This window comes from Typopeltis vanoorti, chromosome 26, assembly GCF_054136105.1.
Source record: "Typopeltis vanoorti isolate ZY-2024b chromosome 26, IOZ_Tvanoo_1.0, whole genome shotgun sequence".
In the NCBI taxonomy this organism is placed as follows: domain Eukaryota; kingdom Metazoa; phylum Arthropoda; class Arachnida; order Uropygi; family Thelyphonidae; genus Typopeltis; species Typopeltis vanoorti.
Window position 1 is genome coordinate 9,311,384 of NC_143574.1, and position 18,301 is coordinate 9,329,684.

General features: G+C 36.6%; 1 protein-coding gene across 1 annotated transcript; it reads left to right on the forward strand.

Moving 5' to 3' along the window:
• The first annotated feature begins 495 nt into the window (after positions 1-495).
• Positions 496-17,716, forward strand: LOC150092306 (tubulin alpha-1C chain-like). The gene is made up of 6 exons (XM_090414978.1): positions 496-649; positions 3,682-3,904; positions 7,231-7,532; positions 9,156-9,418; positions 14,324-14,588; positions 17,279-17,716. The coding sequence occupies exons 1-6, from the start codon at positions 647-649 to the stop codon at positions 17,585-17,587; spliced, it is 1,365 nt and encodes a 454-aa protein (XP_090271104.1). The 5' UTR covers positions 496-646; the 3' UTR covers positions 17,588-17,716.
• Positions 17,717-18,301: the final 585 nt, after the last annotated feature.

The following is an 18,301-nucleotide window of genomic DNA, read 5'->3' on the forward strand; positions in this document are numbered from 1 at the left end:
CATAATATGATTTTCTATCTGCAATGATACCTGCAGTGTAAGAATGTTTTTAATTTGATCACGTGAATGAATATTACGTTGAGTGCCAAAGTTCGATTTTCCATGACAACGAATAATAGCGCTATTAAAGTTCGTGACTTGGAAATTTTACTGCTATAATTGAAAATATAGGAACCAGTACATTCACAGTATGTTTTATCTGATAACGAAAATTAAATAGACGAAGTTAGTTTCAATTATTCGCAGTCGAATTCCTCAAGTATTTTTTATCTCCCATCTTTACCAAGTAAGCAAAATCAAACATTTATTTTCATCACACGTGTATGAAAACTTTTTAATTCTAAGCAACCGATTTTTTTTATCCCAGATGCGGACTGCCACGCCCAATTCAAAGTACGTGTAACGTGCAGGTCATGACGTTATGCGATAGCTGCATTATGACATCACTGGATTCGTATCCAATAGACACCGAGAGCGGTCGATGGCGCACTCAGGAACAGATAAAGATGAAAACACCTCCGCCTCCCACTAGACCAGTTCGTGCGCGGAGCCATCATCTCTCCTCTTCACGAACTTCTCTCCCATACTCCCAAAGTTTCCGCATTCTGTTTTTATTAATCTCGCCGAGCGACTTGAATTTGTGAATATGGTAAGTTGTATTTTTATAGTTTTAATAACCATCCTTTTTTTCCCATTAATTAATACATTTTCTAATAAAGTTAATAGATGAAGAAATATGGAATAGTTAAAAAGCAAATATACAGGTAAAAATATAAAAGGAACAGAAAAAATTAAGATATCACAAAGTTTTATACAAGTATTAAATAGCTGTATCAAAACAAAACAAGCAACGGTTTTTTAAATTTGAATTAAAAGTTCTGTCTAAATGTATATATCTGTTTGCTTGGCCAAACGATAAACTTTGCATTCTTTTTTCCTCCATTGTTGGCTAGATAGGAACGTATAGTTCTTTGAAAACATATTGTGATTATAATTAGTTTTTTTTTATATATATAATGTCAAATGTAGAAACTGATTCCAACTTCTACTTCATCATATTTGAAAAATTATAGCTGAAACCAGTTTGCTTTGCTCTGAAGTGGAAAATTAAATGCACAATTGGGAATTAATTGTATGTTTTTAGTTTCTACTGCGCATGCAGTATTTGTATACCGAGTACTAGAGTAACTGAAGGAGACTTAGTGTATGAGAACGAAGTTCCCGGATGCATCTTTTAAAATGGCTGATATCGTGATAATTACAATATGCGAGTACTTATTTCCTCATTTAAAATAAATAAAAGAAGTAATTGCAAATAAATAAATGAATTATATAATTAAAATTAATTAAGAAATTAATTAATTAAAAAATTCTTATCATTTTAGTTTTTAACTACACTAATTGACATTTTTAAGTCGCTCGCAGCTTATGAAGGTTACGAGTTTGAACAATGAGTATGGTCCACTTTTAGAACTCAGCAATACATTTTTTAATGTATTGCGAACGTTATCGTTCCATTTTAGAAGTAATTATTCTTGATGGACTTGAAAACTTGTTTCGTAATAAATTTTATGATCATTCACAGACAGTGGACTTTGTGCAGAATAATTTCCTCCTGTACGTGGTTGCTAATGTAGTTGCTATATTTGAATTTCATACATTGCATATAATGAAGCTGACGCAATATGGCAAATCCATTTGATTTTTTTTTTTCATTAATGTAGAAGAAATTGAATTGATAAATAATGCACACATGAGCACTGATCTAAGAATGTTTTCTAACCAAATAAATTGCAAAATTTCTAAACAAACAAAACTGTGACGATGCATAACTATAAACCAACTGGGATCAGATGAAATGATAACAGGCCAGTAGTAGTAAAAGAACAGAGAATAAGAATAGATTATTCTTATAATCTATAGAAATAGAAATTATAATCTATAGATATAAGAAATTATCAAGAGCTCCCTTTTTCAATTCATATTTTTCTAATTCATTGCCTATTATGTATATTTAAACCCTTATTCGTGGGTAGGCGGAATCTCCGTAATGATCACAACCCTTGCAATTACTCATATTGGTGAACATTTCTAAATATGGATACTTTTCGCGTATATTGGATGAAACCCAAATCGAACTTTTTGTTTGCTATTTTAACTACGAACATCGGCCGGTTGGCCATCCTGTCTCTTTCATCTTCCCCTGGTAGGGTCAGCTCCTGATGGCCAAGTAACTTGACCTCAAAGAAATCGAATTAGAGCCGAGAAAGGTTCTTCGCTTTCTGAATGAGATTACCGAAGTCTTTTCAATCCAAAAGTGTTGTTTGTGTTCATTGAGCTGCAAAGGCTCTTATCCTTTTGCATAAATTGTCAGGATTGATCTGTCCCTAGTACAATATTAATATTCTTGATATGAAATAAAGCACTCAATTGTGTAAATCTTTGGATGATCATCGATGTTATGACTTAGCTATTTATGGAATTATGGACTACCAGTTGTGATTTTTTTAAGAGAATGCTAAGTACCGTCACTTGGGATTTTATTCTACACTAGCTGCTTCAGATTGGCTTTAACCATAGTTTGGATGCACTTATACACGTATGCAATTCAATACGAGAACCCAGTATAACAAGGGTTTATCAACTAAAGGCGCATTTGCATACCCGTTCTTTCTTCACAGCTGAAAGAACACTCATTTATTAACGGACATTGGCTTTAATTTGATCGAAATTGCAGCCATTCTAGTCAATCCGCATCTGTATGTCAAACATAAAAGAAAAGTTGGCAAGTCCTTCGATTTCATCTCGCGTAAGAGCTTAATGACCTGCATATTCAGCCTTAATTACAGATCACATGATCTGAAACTCTATCGGTGTGTCAATGCGAGCAAAAGTCGTAAATATTGAGCTAAGAAATCAAGGAAGTAATCCTCTTGATATTTCACTCCTAAGAAGTCCTTGCTTATTGACTCCATGAGATATTCAACCACATGGATTTTTACCTTCTTTCGAGAGAAACCAACAAATTCGTATAGCCTAAATAATCTTACATTGAAATTTTATCCTACTCAATGTACACTGCTTGGAAAGAAGTCAATGGACACCATACTGAGGAACAAACAGCCATGGAACCCACCTTAATAAATATAGGACCTTGTTTCGTTGAAATTACTGCAGCAATCTCATACGGGGAATACTTTGCACAAGCATGCGATAGTAATCAATGGGAATTTTGGACCATTCTTCTTGGATGCTGGATGCATATAATTAGGTTCTGGGGTGACGTCTCTTGACATCACTCGAAGCTCCGTAGTTGTGAACATGAACGTCACTATACTTGCCTAGCCTCCACATAGTTCTGATCTGAAGCCTATTGAACACCAGTCAGGTTTAGTGACATTCATGTTGACAAATCACAAACAGAGTTCCTAGAAGAAACAGGGCCATACCATCACACTGCCACCTCCGAATTTGATTTCGAAAATTTTAAATAAAATGTGAAACATTTAAACCCTTAAGGCAGTTAAGATCTCATATTCGTATAGATATCTGTGAGAAAATTTATAAATTCGTATTTAATTTAAAAACAGGATTTAAAAAATGGATATCGAGAAAATTCATAATTTTGATCAGCAGTATTCTCCTGTCTTTTAGTTAATCATCGCTTTTTCCTAATTTTAGCGTGAATGTATCAGTATTCATATCGGGCAGGCTGGAGTGCAAATTGGCAATGCCTGCTGGGAACTGTATTGTCTCGAACATGGAATTCAACCTGATGGCCAGATGCCTAGCGATAAAACGACAGGGGGTTCAGATGATTCGTTTACTACCTTCTTCAGCGAAACTGGAGCTGGAAAACACGTACCTAGAGCGGTGTTTGTGGACTTAGAGCCTACTGTAGTAGGTTAGTATATTAGTCTTATGATTACGAAAATTGGTTTGGATTTTTTTAAATACTTTGGAAAAGCGCGATATCTTCTCTTAATACGGATAAGCTGTTTGGATGGAAACCTTATTTATTATGATTATTTATTTATTATTTTGTTTTTATGTCCGCCTTCTTTTCCAGAACTTATGGCCAATGTCTCCTAAGACTCGAGAACAGTTTAATGATTTTTGGATGGGAACTTTTAGCACTTTCTACGTTCCCTATAGCGGCGACAGCCTTTAACGATTACATAAGTTTTGAAACGAGAAAGATGTGGGTGGGCGCAGATTTGAAACACATTTTGCAGTTCGTTGATATCTTACTGCCTCAGCGCACAAAGCATACTTACCTCGCTCTGACAGATGTTTCAGTCGCCAATCTATGTGAAGTGCAAACTGTGTTGTTTTTGCAATATGAGACAATTAATTCTACTTCCCGAGTTACTCATATAATCTGTAAAATATATGCAGTATATATAGCTGATGTAAACAAAAACAGATAAGCAAAATATATCCATCTCAAATTTTTTGTTAATTTTTTGTATCGATAATAAATAATGAACTTATTTTCTAGCATACATGAACATTTTATTAATATAGAATACTAAATAAATAAATCAGCTAACGCCTTTTATTCCCTTATAGGGAGTCGGCGAGGCCTTTTAATCCTATCTAGCTCTTGGAGACTGAGTGGGCAGTTCAATCTCCATCGGTAGCTAAGAGATAGCTGGCTCATGACTAACTGTAAGCGGCCACCGATGAAGAGAATGAGAAACAAGTGCTGCCGTCTCTTGGTACCTAACTCTTAACAGGATATGTTACTGTCTGAAATAATGTGGGTTCTGCGGTTGATTTTCTTGAATTTACAGAGAGACATAACCTGCTTGCCCGTGCCAGAGATAAACTAACTTGGAGATAGGCTTAGAAAAAAGTTCCTTCAATCAGGCCACTGGACTTGAAACTAAGTCTAACTTCGAGCGAAGTTAGACTTAGACTTTTCTAAGCCTATTCTTCCGGTCGAAGATACGAACGGTATAAAGCGCAGGCCAGAAGGGTAACGAGTGTGGTAAGAAAAGCAAAAGCGGACTATGAAAGGAAACTAGCTATGCAAGCTAACGAGAATCCCAAACAGTTCTTTAAATATGCTGCAAGCAAAAAAAAAAAAAAAAAAAACTGTACACGGCAGAATGATTTTAAGGAATGCCAATGGTAAGGAGGTCACTGAATCAGTCGATATAGTGGAGTTACTGAGCGAGCACTTTGCAAGCGTATATCATCCAGGTGGTGACACTGAAAGGATGAAGGAACCATTAGTTTATACGGGAATTGCGATGAATGAAGTGGAGGTGAATAGTCTATTACAGAACCTTAATGTGAATACATCTGTGGGATTTGATGGTAAACCGGCACGGGTCTTACGTGAAGCAGCTAACGAATTATCAGTGCCCTTGACCATGTTGTTTAATCGGAGTCTCGGGTCTGGTTTAGTCCCGAAGGGGTTGCAAAATAGTTCCACTGCATAAAGGAGGATCCAAGACTACTGTTGCAAATTACCGACCGATTAACATATCAGGAGTCGTTGTCAAGGTCTTAGAGAAAGTAGTCAAGGGAAAAATACAGGAAAGGATTGATGAAAATGAGATAATGTACGGGGGATAGCATGGCTTTGTGAAGGGTAGATCATGCTTCAGTAACTTGCTCAAGTTTTATAACAAGGTGACGGCTGAACTGGATAAGGGAAATGGGTTTACAGTGATACTGCTGGACCTGGCAAAGGCATTTGACAGGATACCACATGGAATTCTAATCCGTAAACTGCAACATATTGGAATGGATATAGGGTTGGTGAGATGGATAGGTGGGTGGTTGATGGAGAGATATCGAAGAGTAGTTTATTCAGGAGTAGAATCCAAAAGATGGCCTGTGACTAGTGGTGTGCCACAGGGTTCTGTTCTTGGACCACTGTTGTTTAATTTGTTCATTAACGATATAGGGAAGGATCTGAGAGGAACGGTTCATTTGTTCGCTGATGATGCAAAGTTGGGTAGGGAATTAGTGAATGCAGATGTCAAAATCTTACAGGATGATTTGGATTGATTGGAGTTCTGGGCTAAGGAGAATGGATGTCAATTTAATGCGACAAAATGTAAGGTTATGCATTTTGGGGTGAAAAGATTAGCAGCAGTATACCACATTGGTGGAACTGTACTCCAGGAGATTGATGAGGAAAGGGACTTGGGAGTGTTGGTGGATAGGGAAATGAAGTTTAGGGGACACATTGCAAAATTGGCTAAATCAGCTCATCAAATCACTTAGTTGCTGAAGAATATTTTGACGAGCAGAGACAAGCAAGTTATTGTTCCTCTGTCCCGAGCCTTGATAAGATCTCATCTCGACTACTGTACCCAGATTTTGTCACCTAGGTTTCTTCTTCATGGGGAGGAGGTGGAGAGGATCCAGAGGCGAGTGACCAAGATAATAGGAGGTCTATGGAATGAACCTTATGAGAACAGGTTGAAGATTTGTGGGTTGCAGAAATTGGTTGATAGGTGGAAAAGGAGAGATATGATTGAGACATTCAAATTGCTGAAAGGTTTCCGTAGGATTAATTCAGAGGATATTTTTGAGATCAGGACTGGTGGTGGGAGAACTAGGGGACATCTATGGAAGCTGGGCAAGGGTGTTAGAGCTGGATACTTTACTTTTAGAGTGGTAAATGAGTGGAATAAGCTGCCAGAATCTGTTGTGGGTGCTATGACAGTGAATAAGTTCAAGGCAAAGATAGATACTGTGAGAATGTCGAATGGTTTTGTGGACATGATGGTTAGGGCCTCCCTCGATGAGTCTAAGGACTCCCTGGAGTCGCCCGTAATAATAGTAATATATATATATTTATTTACATGAATATTTCCCCTTCTCTAAAATTCTTTTTACCTATTATGAACTCAAATAAAAAAAATTATGAACACGTAATGTTAAAAAAAAACTGAAACAATTGAGAATTCGTCTGCTACTTTTAGTTGTAGCAGACGAATTCTCAATTGTTGGGAAATATCTGTACAAATGCTGCAGTTGAGGTTTCATGTAAAACACTTTATGCCGATCGACTGTGAAATGTTGTATTTTTAAGACATGCCTTTCCAAATTATAGGATTATTTATTATATAAATAATTAATTTGGAAAAGTTAGAAAACTTGATTTAATAGTATTGGATTTTCATGACTATTTTTCTTGATTCTGAATAGAACTTATTAGAATGAATTTAATTCGATTTTAATAGAATTAGAAATCTTTTATTTCAGACGAAGTTCGCACTGGAAGTTATCGCCAACTTTACCATCCAGAGCAGTTAATCTCTGGTAAAGAGGATGCTGCTAACAACTATGCACGAGGTCACTACACCATCGGGAAAGAAATTGTTGACGTCGTTCTAGATCGAATTCGCAAACTTTCAGATCAATGTACAGGACTTCAAGGATTTCTTATTTTCCACAGTTTTGGGGGTGGAACGGGATCAGGGTTCACATCTCTTCTTATGGAGCGTCTTTCTGTCGATTACGGCAAAAAATCGAAACTTGAATTTTCTGTCTATCCTGCCCCTCAGGTATGTTTATAATACTAGCGATATATATTACCTTTCTTTATAATTTACAAAATGGCCGATTTTGCTGAGCTTAAAACCAGGGGCTGCCCGTGCATAGGCACTGCGGAACTGCAGCACTCCCGATTTTTCTGGATATATAAATATATTTATTAATTTATTTATATTTTGCTTGTAATATTTAATTTTATCATCAACAATCCTATACAATTCTCTTATTTTGTATAAAAAATAATAAAAATCCATCTAATAGCACTTAAGAGGGTGCTAGCAGCACTGTGTTTACCACAGTGTCATTGCTACGCGCGCAAGCATATACACGTTATAGTGAGGTGCGAGCTATTAGCGTAATGAGTAGAAATTTCTCTTGAATCAAACCTACAATGTTTTTCTTCTGTACGCTTCGTATAATAGAATCTACCACAAGACTACACAAGCGAAAGATTTCATTAATTATTTATAAATCATTATTATTAATTATTTCATTTTTGGAGTACTTTAACTACTGAGGACTGCAAAGAAAGATCAACTGCTTAAATTTCAATCAGAAGTCTATTTTTCTCAGAACAAATAAAACCCGAACTGAATAAATAAAAGCATATGTGACTTTGCGCTCATTGATTTTCAGACAATTTCAGTTATGTTCCGTAAACGATAACCCGCGAGGGTAAACGCATCTTTTTGTTAATGTAGTGCACAGTGGCGGCTCCTGGCTTGAAATCGTGGGAGTGCTGCAACTTTCGAAATATACATACACACTGTAAGTACAATGTATATGTGTTTGGGTAAAATATCAAAATTATGGTAAAAATTAAACACGAAAAAATATTATCGATAAAAGTATACAGTTTAGTATAATTCAAAATTACTTAAAAATAAAATCTATTCCTTTAATTGTAATTAAAGGAATGGATTTACAATTTTTGGACATTACAATTAAATCCTTTAATTGTAATGTCCAAATAATTAAAGAGACGAGGTAAACACGATAAGCACTACGAACACTCTACTACTGGCGTAAACTGCATATAAACAACAGTGGAATAGTGCCGCATTACACTATTAGCTCGCATCTCATTATGACGTGATATGCTCGCGCGCGTAGCAATATGATACTGTGGTAAACACAGTGCTGCTAGCGCCCTCCTAAGTGCTACAAGATGGATTTTTATTATTTTTTATACAAAATAAGAGAATTGTACAGGATTGTTGATGATAAAATTAAATATTACAAGCAAAATATAAATAAATTACTAAATATATTTATATATCGAGAAAAATTGGGGGTGCTGCAGTACCGCAGTGCCTATGCACGAACCGCCCCCTAGTAGTACACTTAAAATTCCTTCCAACGTATTAGTGATAATATCTTTCGATCTTCACCGTATTTTTATTGGCCTGTTTGCTAATACTGGAGTAATGAAATCATCGTTTTCAAACGATCATTTTCAGCTGTTTAAAAAGTCATTCAGATTTCACCTTTATTGCTGATCACGTGAGGAGTTCAATGCCATTCATTATAAGTATAAATTACTTGCTTATCTGGCGCGATGGATTACTGTTTTTACTTTGCATTAGTTTCTTTACTTTGTATTGAGCGTATATTAACAGCATTCATCCTTGTAGGTGTCAACAGCAGTGGTGGAACCATACAACTCAATTCTTACCACACATACTACCCTGGAACACTCTGACTGTGCTTTCATGGTAGACAATGAAGCAATATACGACATCTGTCGCCGTAATCTTGACATCGAGCGACCCACATACACCAACCTAAATAGGTTAATCAGTCAGATCGTTTCTTCTATCACTGCCTCTCTTAGGTTTGATGGCGCTCTAAATGTGGACTTGACAGAATTTCAAACAAATTTGGTACCTTATCCCAGGTAAATATGAAACTTTTTTTGATCAATTAAATATTTTGTAGCTTTATCATATTGAAGGAAAATCCAGTACAGTAGTATTTTTCCTTGTTATCCCATACATGATACTACACCGTCTGTCCAAAAAGAAACCGAACTTTTCGACAATAGAAGAAACTAGTGGCGCCACCTGTTGTATCTTTTTGTTGTCGAAAGCGGCAACCATCGTTAGTGTTGTGTCAACTGTTTATGGCATTTGTTTCATTGGAAGCCGAGTTATAATGCCAAGAGTGACAGTGTGTTTTGACCAACTCTCGGACGTCACGATATTCATGATGTACGTGAAGAATTCTTCTATCATTCACTTCACAACTTTGAGATAAAACTCACTATTAACAGTGTGGCCAGGCGGAACAATTTGTTTATGGATAATGCCTTTGGAATCGTAGAAATAAATCAGCATCATCTTTACTTTTGACTTCCCCAAGCAACGTTTTTTCGGATGCCCCTCTTCTGGTGGTCTCCACTCAGCACGCTGGCGCTTTGTTTCGGGCTCATGCTGAAAACACCACATTTCGTCACCAGTAACGATTGTTTCAAGGAGGTTTGAGTCCTTACGAGTAGTTTTAATGAGGTCCTTGCAGCGTTCAATTCGATACATTTTTTGGTCGTCGGTCAACTTGTGGGGAAAAATTGCAAATTCAATTTACGAAGGCCCAAACTCTCGGTCAAAATGTTGTGCACAGTTGATTTCGGAATCCCTAATTCATCTTCAATCAATCTCACGGACGATTTCGGGTTTTCTTTGATGAAATCACGCACCTTTTGGATGTTAACTTCGCTCAGTCCAGTTTTTGGACGGCCAGGCTTTTCGTCTTCCTCAAGCGTGTCACGACGACTTTGAAATCGCTTAAACCACTCGTCAACTTGAGTACGGGATAAGCATTCATCACCGTATGCTTTTTGAATCATTTGATGCGTTTCGCTAAAACGTTTACCAAGTTTAACACAAAAGTCAATCGCAGTCTCTGTTTGAAACTCATTTTCAAACTGTAAATATTTTATAACAGCGAAGACAACCTGGGCGTACCAATTCCGAATTTACTTTCATTAACTTGACATGACTTCGATAAACTTAATGGTTCGATTTAAAATTAATATCCTTCTTGATATCAAGCATTGGCTAACGCTACACAACTTCAGATGTGATCACATTTCACATTGGAATTGAACAGTAATGCTTGAAGTTTGTGAATTACTTTAATTAAAAAAAAATTAAAAGGAATTTCAGAATATAATTTTCATTTTGCAACAGCTCACACCCCGATATCTGTTCACTAGTAACAGCAAAGCAGATTAATTTCTAGAGGAAGACTCTGTCAGAATATATTCCATGGAAGGTAGTAAGTATCCTTAAAGGTAAAAACTATCGTGCAACAAACTGTAAAGATACGCCGGTTATGGACTAATAGTTACTATACAAACATGTTAACTATCAGAACGTTTCGCGAAATGCAGGTATTTCTTTAAATATTTCCCAGTAGAAAAGAAAACATCTTCAACATGCATGAGTTTTTTAGCATAGAGGAAGAAATAGTTACTCAAAGGACATGAAACTCCATATTTTTGAGAATAAGTAAAAACATATTGGAAGTTTTTTTGACTTGGTTAGACAATAATAAATTTAGTTTAATCCTTTATCCAAGTGTAAGCAAACAAAGTTTGCGCCTCAAGTATCTTCAGGACTGAGGCAACTCGTGGTAAAGGTGGACCAAGCTCTCATCACTACTTGTCTTAGTATCTCCCATAATGCAAAGCACATCTCCTTGCCGACATGTATAATGATATGCATTAAGGGAAGGACAACTACCCAGACCTGTTTCGATCTTTATTGAGATCTCGTCAGTGGCAGTCAGACCCAGAGCTGGTGGCAGCAATGGAGAAGTCATCTTTACCTATTTCTTTATCTTCTTTTTTATCTTTATCTTTCTTTATCCATATTCTTTATCTTCACCTTAATAATAAGTTGTTACAATAAATCTTAACAACTCGTATAGGTAAAGATAACTTCTCCATTGCTTCCAGTTTAGATCACCACCTCTGGGTCTGGCTCCCACTGACGAGACCTCAATAAAGGTCGAAACCGGTCTGGGTATTGGCTTCCCTTAATGCATAGTATTATACATGTCTGCAAGGAGATGTGCTTTGCATTATGGGAGATACAAAGACAAGGAATGACGAGAGCTTGGCCCACCTTTACCACGAGTTGCCTCAGTCCTGAAGATACTTCAAGCGCAAACTTTGTTTGCTTACACTTGGATAAAGGATTAAACTAAATTTATTATAGTAAAAACATAATTTACACGATATTATGGCTAGTGCGGTGGGAACTTCGCATTGTGCAAACTTCTACTTTGTCTACATACGAATATCTTACAGATCTGTGCTGAATAGGTGATTTTTCCCTCAATGCTTGCAGAGACGCTTGAAGACCATTGGTATTATTATTCATGATGACAATTCCATCTACGACAAGTAGCTCAACCTATGGTATCATGGATGGGTAGAATGGTGAGAAGAAAAAAGAAACTTGTTAATATTGTATTTGATGATTACACTCATTCCAAAGGACTACAATACAAGGAATAAATGAAGTTTATTGCTTGTATTGTATTTAAGAATTTGGAGTTACACTCAGAAAGGGTATTAAATAGTTGCTGGGCACATTTTAAGACTTACAAGAGCGTGGTGGAATTATTGATGCCAAATCTGGTGAACAGTGCCCCTAGACATGTTTGTAGAAAATGGGAATAGCAAAAACTGAACTTGTGTGAAATAGAATGGAGTAAATTAATATGATGGGCGATTAATCAAACGAATTGTTAATAGTTGTTCACAGATGAAAAAATCTCCTCAAGCTGCAGAGAAAACGAGCATCTCTACCTCATTTGTAATATGTATGTACCTGGGAAGACCACAGTCCCACCTCTACTATATTAGATGAAACCCAGCAAGATCCTCTAGTCAGCACTGTTCAAAGAAACCAAATAAAATACTCGTCCACCAACTCTCAGACATCCACCCTCTGTACTCTTTGATGCGCTGGTCCTCTACGCCCCTACAGATGGAAAAAGAAAAAGAGACAGACCCCGATTATTGGAAATACATCAGCAATATTCTCCCCGTTTTTCCCCAACTCTCTGCATCAGAGATCCGTCAATTAGCATATGACAGAGAAGTCATATGCTAATTGGTTTTTCTTGACGTGATAACAACCTCCAAGTTCTATCTTAGTGTACATAGACTAGCATTGAAATTAATAAGGTTATCAGAATCGCATTGTAAAATGGTTCGAAGATCATAATTTCAGACTGTACAAGTTTATAATCCAGAAATACAGGTAATGTTTGTAGTGCAAAGCTTCTTAAATAAGAAACATGCATTGTATATATCATAATCAGAACTATGTGTATTGGATTCGCAGTCAGCTAAAGGTCATTGATCCATACAATGAAGAGAGTAAGTGAAAGAACAAAGCCTTTACCAATATTCGTTACAGGTTTTAGGATGAAGATCCACCCATCACAAAGTAATGTGTGTCCAGAGAGAAAGCTGACGAACTAGTTACAGAACAGAAGATGGACCACGTGATGTAAAGTTATTTATAGGCTTTTTGCCTTCATTTCATAGGATGAAGATCCACCACCATCATACAGAACACACTAATGTGTGTTCTAAGAGAAATGTGACAAATCAATTGTAGAAGACTGATCATGTGATTGAAGCATATTTAATCGGCCTTTGTGCCAAATCCGAGCAAATGCCAAGAGCGACCACTGGAGATAATTTGAACTTTTCCATAGCATATGGAAAAGTTTAATAAGATATCGCTCTTCCGGGAAATGGATTGAATATGAGCAAATTTCCAGGTACAAATATAGACACTAGCAGAATATGAAAGAATAAAAAGCCTACAGGGAACAGGAGTTGATCTTAGAGCCCAAGTACAATTATGAAAATGCCATCAGGAGACTTTTTTGATATCCAGTCTGAACAAAAATCTTCCTATTTTTCTATAGAATTTAAAGAAGCCATTGAACGTTGTGATTGGAGGGCATTTTACCAAGATATTCTACGCAAGAATTTTTGGAAAATTAAGAAGTCAGGAGATTCGCATTTGTGTGTGGAGCTAACGATGTACTGGAACCATCGACGTGTAAAAGAGGCGGGTGTACAGTAAGACAAACGTTTTGGCCAATAACTTTGGCTAGAGAAGACCAAAAAGCATATCTCCCATTTGAACATGATGCAAAATTTCTGTCCTTTCATAAGTTCTGGATATGACGATAATTTGTTGGCAAAGATCTAATCCACATGTTGTCCACGAGAACAAATACATCAGTTTTGTTATGTCTGAAAAGAAATCAACACTAAATTGTGGTCTGAATCGCCCAAAGGACCACCCACAAAAGTAGCCATAGCATACTTAGAAAGATTGCTAGTAAGTACTGTACGCCCACATATACGAGTCACTTCTGCACTTGTCAGAAGAAGCAGAATACATTCCTATAATAGGATAATCAATACGTCTTGTGGAATGAGTTGTTTATTATTACACGTCGGAAAATTAACTTCTCTTTTATGATCATTGTAGTTTTTAAAGTGGTAACTATTTTGTATGTATAACAGTTGGAAAATTTTACGTATAAAGCACGTGATTTTGCGTGTTGGTGACCAATTCGTGCATCAATTTATTCCCCCCCCCTTCAACATGAATTGACTCTTCTTGGCAAGTTGCCAGACCACGGTCTCGGATCTGTGGTAGAAGAGTAATGGATCTAATGTTGAGAGAATAGTTATGGTTATCTAATATTGTATTTGTGTGATATACAAGGTATACTATATATAGATTTTTTTATTTTATTACAGGATCCACTTCCCACTGGTAACTTATGCTCCGGTTATCTCAGCAGAGAAAGCATATCACGAACAGTTGAGTGTAGCAGAAATTACAAACTCATGTTTCGAGCCGGCCAATCAGATGGTGAAATGCGATCCACGTCATGGAAAATACATGGCCTGTTGTATGCTTTACAGAGGCGATGTAGTACCAAAAGATGTGAATGTCGCAATTGCTGCTATTAAGACAAAGAGAAGTATCCAGTTCGTCGACTGGTGTCCTACTGGCTTTAAGGTAATTCAAATTAACGATATCTGTAGAGATAAATTTTTTACCAGTCTTTCATTTCAGTATTAAGGATAATAAAAATGAAACGTGAAAAACTCGTATATTTTGGTGGTTGATTGCGGGATTATTGTCCTCATAATGGTATCTATAACAAGTATCTATAGACCTCATAATGACAAACAGGTATCTATGGAAGGAACTCATCCATACCAGTCCAATTTGTCATTATCGATGTGAATGTGATAAGCGTTGCATAACTTCAAACTCGGACTTCGTGACTCACTTGTTAAGGATAGCAAACGTACAGTATGAGCAGCAGTTAGAAAATATTGTTAAAAGAAATCCTAGGAGTGTTTTTTTTATATATGGCCAGTGGAGGATATAGTAGCTCAATGATCAGTCCATTAAAATATTCCATCCTTGTGATTATATCGTAATCAGAACTTGAGAGAGAAGTAGCTATCATCATGAAGGAACCAGTGATGGTGAATGAACAGGAGGCATATGAGGAATTGAGTAAACTCGATTTGAATAAGACCATGGGACTTGATGGTATATCACCACGCATCTTAAGGGAATGTTCCAGAGAGTTAACAAAAGCTTTAACCTACATTTTTAACAAGAGTCTTAGATTAGCCCAAGTTCCAAAGGAGTGTAAAGATGGCAAAATTGTTCCACTTCATAAAGGGGTAATAATACTAAGGCTTCGAATTATAGGTCAATCATCTTGTATAGAGTTTTGGTCAAGGTGTTAGAGATGGTAGTGAGGACAAGGATTCAGAACTGGGTTGACAGAAGCAGAATTCTCTTTAATGGACAGCATAGGTTTGCTAAAGGAAGACTGTGTTTTATCAATCTGCTTACTTATTATTAGAAGGTGAAGAATACATTGGACAAGGGAGATGCATATACAGTAGTAAATTTAGATTTTGCAAAGGCTTTCGATAAACTGCCACAAGACAAACTAGTAGTTAAACTGGAGTAGATGGGTTGGATAGAGATTGGTGCGTTGGATTGGAGGTTGGCTGTCTGTTAGGTATTAGCAAGTTTCGTATTGGAGGGAGTGATATCCCAGAAGAGAAAAAGTCACTAGTGGTGTGTCCCAGAAGTCTGTTTTGGGCCATTGTTGTCTAATTTGTATGTGGAAAGGGCTATGAGAAGTAGAGCAGCTATGGTTTTGCAAGAGGATCTAAATAGCTTGTCTGTATGGGCTAGTGTGAGGGAATATAAATTTAATGTTGCAATGTGTGAGGTTTTAAAATTTGGGAAGCAAAGATGGGATACACGTATAGGATTGGTGGGGATATTTTAGAGGAGATTTCGGGACTTGAAATTTCGTGGACATTTTGCTAAAATTGTGAGGACAACACGGATTATGGGAATAGTACGGAGAACACTGACGTGTAGAAGTAAGGTTGTTTTGCATTGTTCCATTGTACAAGACTTTGATCAGGCTGCATATGGATTACTGTGCATTTGGTCGTCAGGTTTTCAAAAGGATGATCAGATGTTGGAGAAGGTTCAGAGACGATTGACTAAGTTGGTTTCTGGTCTGTGAAATGTGAGGATAGATTGAGAGAATGTAAATTGCAAAGCCTAGTGGATAGAAGGAAGAGGGAAACATGATCGAGACGCATAAGTTGGTAAGGGGTAATTTCCAAATTAGCGTAAATGAGATTTTTCGGAGAACTAGAGGCCATTCCTGGAAGCTGTGTAAGGTGGGTGTGAACTAGGGGTGAGGAGTAAATTTTTTTGCATGGAGAGTGGTAGGTGATCGGAATGCATTGCCTGAGTGTATGGTGAGTGCAGGGACAGTGAATGCATTTAAGTTGAAGTATGATGAGCTGTGCATGTTAGAGTGGGACCTCTCACAATCAGTCTCTTGACTCCATGGAGGTCTGTCGATAATAATTGTTATTATTATTATTATTATTCTCCATAATACAACTTATTCTTATTCATACCTGAAAACAAAATCTCATATGATATGTCAATTAAACGTTGAAGCAAATCAATAAAACCCAATTGGTAATGAGCTAAAGCCAACAATGCATAATAAAAAATAAATCCATAATCATAGCTGTTGACCATCATAAATAAAAATATTACTTGGAAGACAATAAGATTCTGCTACTGTTTGCCCCATCCTGTACTATTTTTAACGCTACTAAATAGGTCAGTAGGCCAAACAATGCTGTCACATTTATCATGACAACCGTGCTCTAATGGGACTGGTCTAGGTCATCGCATATTATTGAAATATCCTCAACTGTAATCGCCATTGAGGAATGATATTAATTTTTGATTAAGAAATAAATAAGAAAAACAAATAAAATTAGTTGTCTTATAAATACGAAACTTATGAAACTAGCCTATATAGTTATAATCAGTTGTTTAAATGTTGCCTAATATTTTGCGGATTTATGGATTGATTTGAATGTTTTTATGTACACATTAAAATCGTGATATATCAATTATAAGCAATAAAAATAATTTAAACAACACAAATTGAAACCTGAGAAAATTTTTTTCGCTTCTGCCACGACGACAATCATATTTATCATATCTACTATGCATCAGTATACAAGATAAAAACTTGTTTATGTTAACTAGTGGTTATATCTAACATATATGATTATTCTGCTAAAACATATCTAAATTTGAAATATCATTAATCCGTGTTTATTTTCTTTTAGGTGGGCATTAACTATCAACCACCTACGGTTGTTCCTGGAGGAGATTTGGCCAAAGTTCCTAGAGCAGTGTGTATGTTATCGAACACTACGGCCATTGCTGAAGCATGGGCCCGATTGGATCACAAATTCGACTTGATGTATGCAAAGAGGGCTTTTGTCCACTGGTACGTTGGCGAGGGTATGGAAGAAGGAGAATTCTCAGAAGCGCGTGAAGATATGGCAGCATTAGAAAAGGACTACGAAGAAGTTGGAATGGACTCGATTGATGGGATGGACGAAGACGAAGAGGAAGAAGCCGAAGAATATTAACGGCGAGGGACCATTCTCGTTCTTTTGGACACTGTTCAGGAGCAGTTTTGTGTTCTAAATGAATTGGCTATTTGAAAGTTATGCACTTTGAGTTGTTGAATTATTAAAATTGAGTACGAAAAAAGTAAACCTTCGTTATTATTTACTTGAATCATCACTTATAGCGAAGTGCAAGCACATACCACACATCCATCAACGCACGCATCCGCTCGTGTTACATTTAAGATTCCAGTAACTGGTCTTGTAGGATAAGTTTTCTTTGAAAATTTATTTTAATTTATACCCCAAATTACTTACCAACACAATTAGTCAGTAATGTAAATATTACTGACCAATTAATACCAACAGTTTCGAAGCAATTTTTGGAGCCCTTGGCAAATTTGTAGTCTTTTTTTTTTATTATTTGACACATCCAGTAGACGATATCCTAGCCTATCTTTCTCTAAGGGATAGTCGTTCTTCCTACTGGGTAGGAAGACACACGCATTGAATTATCATAGAACTGTATTCTCTCAGCTTGTTCATGGTCGGCCGTAAGTCTTATGACACCGAGGACAAATAATCATTGCTAACCATTTTGATAAAATTTAATTTAATTAATGTTGCATTTAAATCAATAAATTAGCCTTTTAATTTGGTCATCCTAATTCGGGGGTTTGTGGATTTCCCCACTTGACTATATTCGCCATTGGTCCAGCCCGAAAATGAAAGTAG

What these genes read in the sequence shown, in the direction of transcription:
- LOC150092306 (XM_090414978.1), top strand. An exon ending in CTGTCTATCCTGCCCCTCAG is followed by an intron (nt 7,533 to 9,155) that starts GTATGTTTATAA and finishes TCATCCTTGTAG; the next exon opens with GTGTCAACAGCAGTGGTGGA. An exon ending in AATTTGGTACCTTATCCCAG is followed by an intron (nt 9,419 to 14,323) that starts GTAAATATGAAA and finishes ATTTTATTACAG; the next exon opens with GATCCACTTCCCACTGGTAA.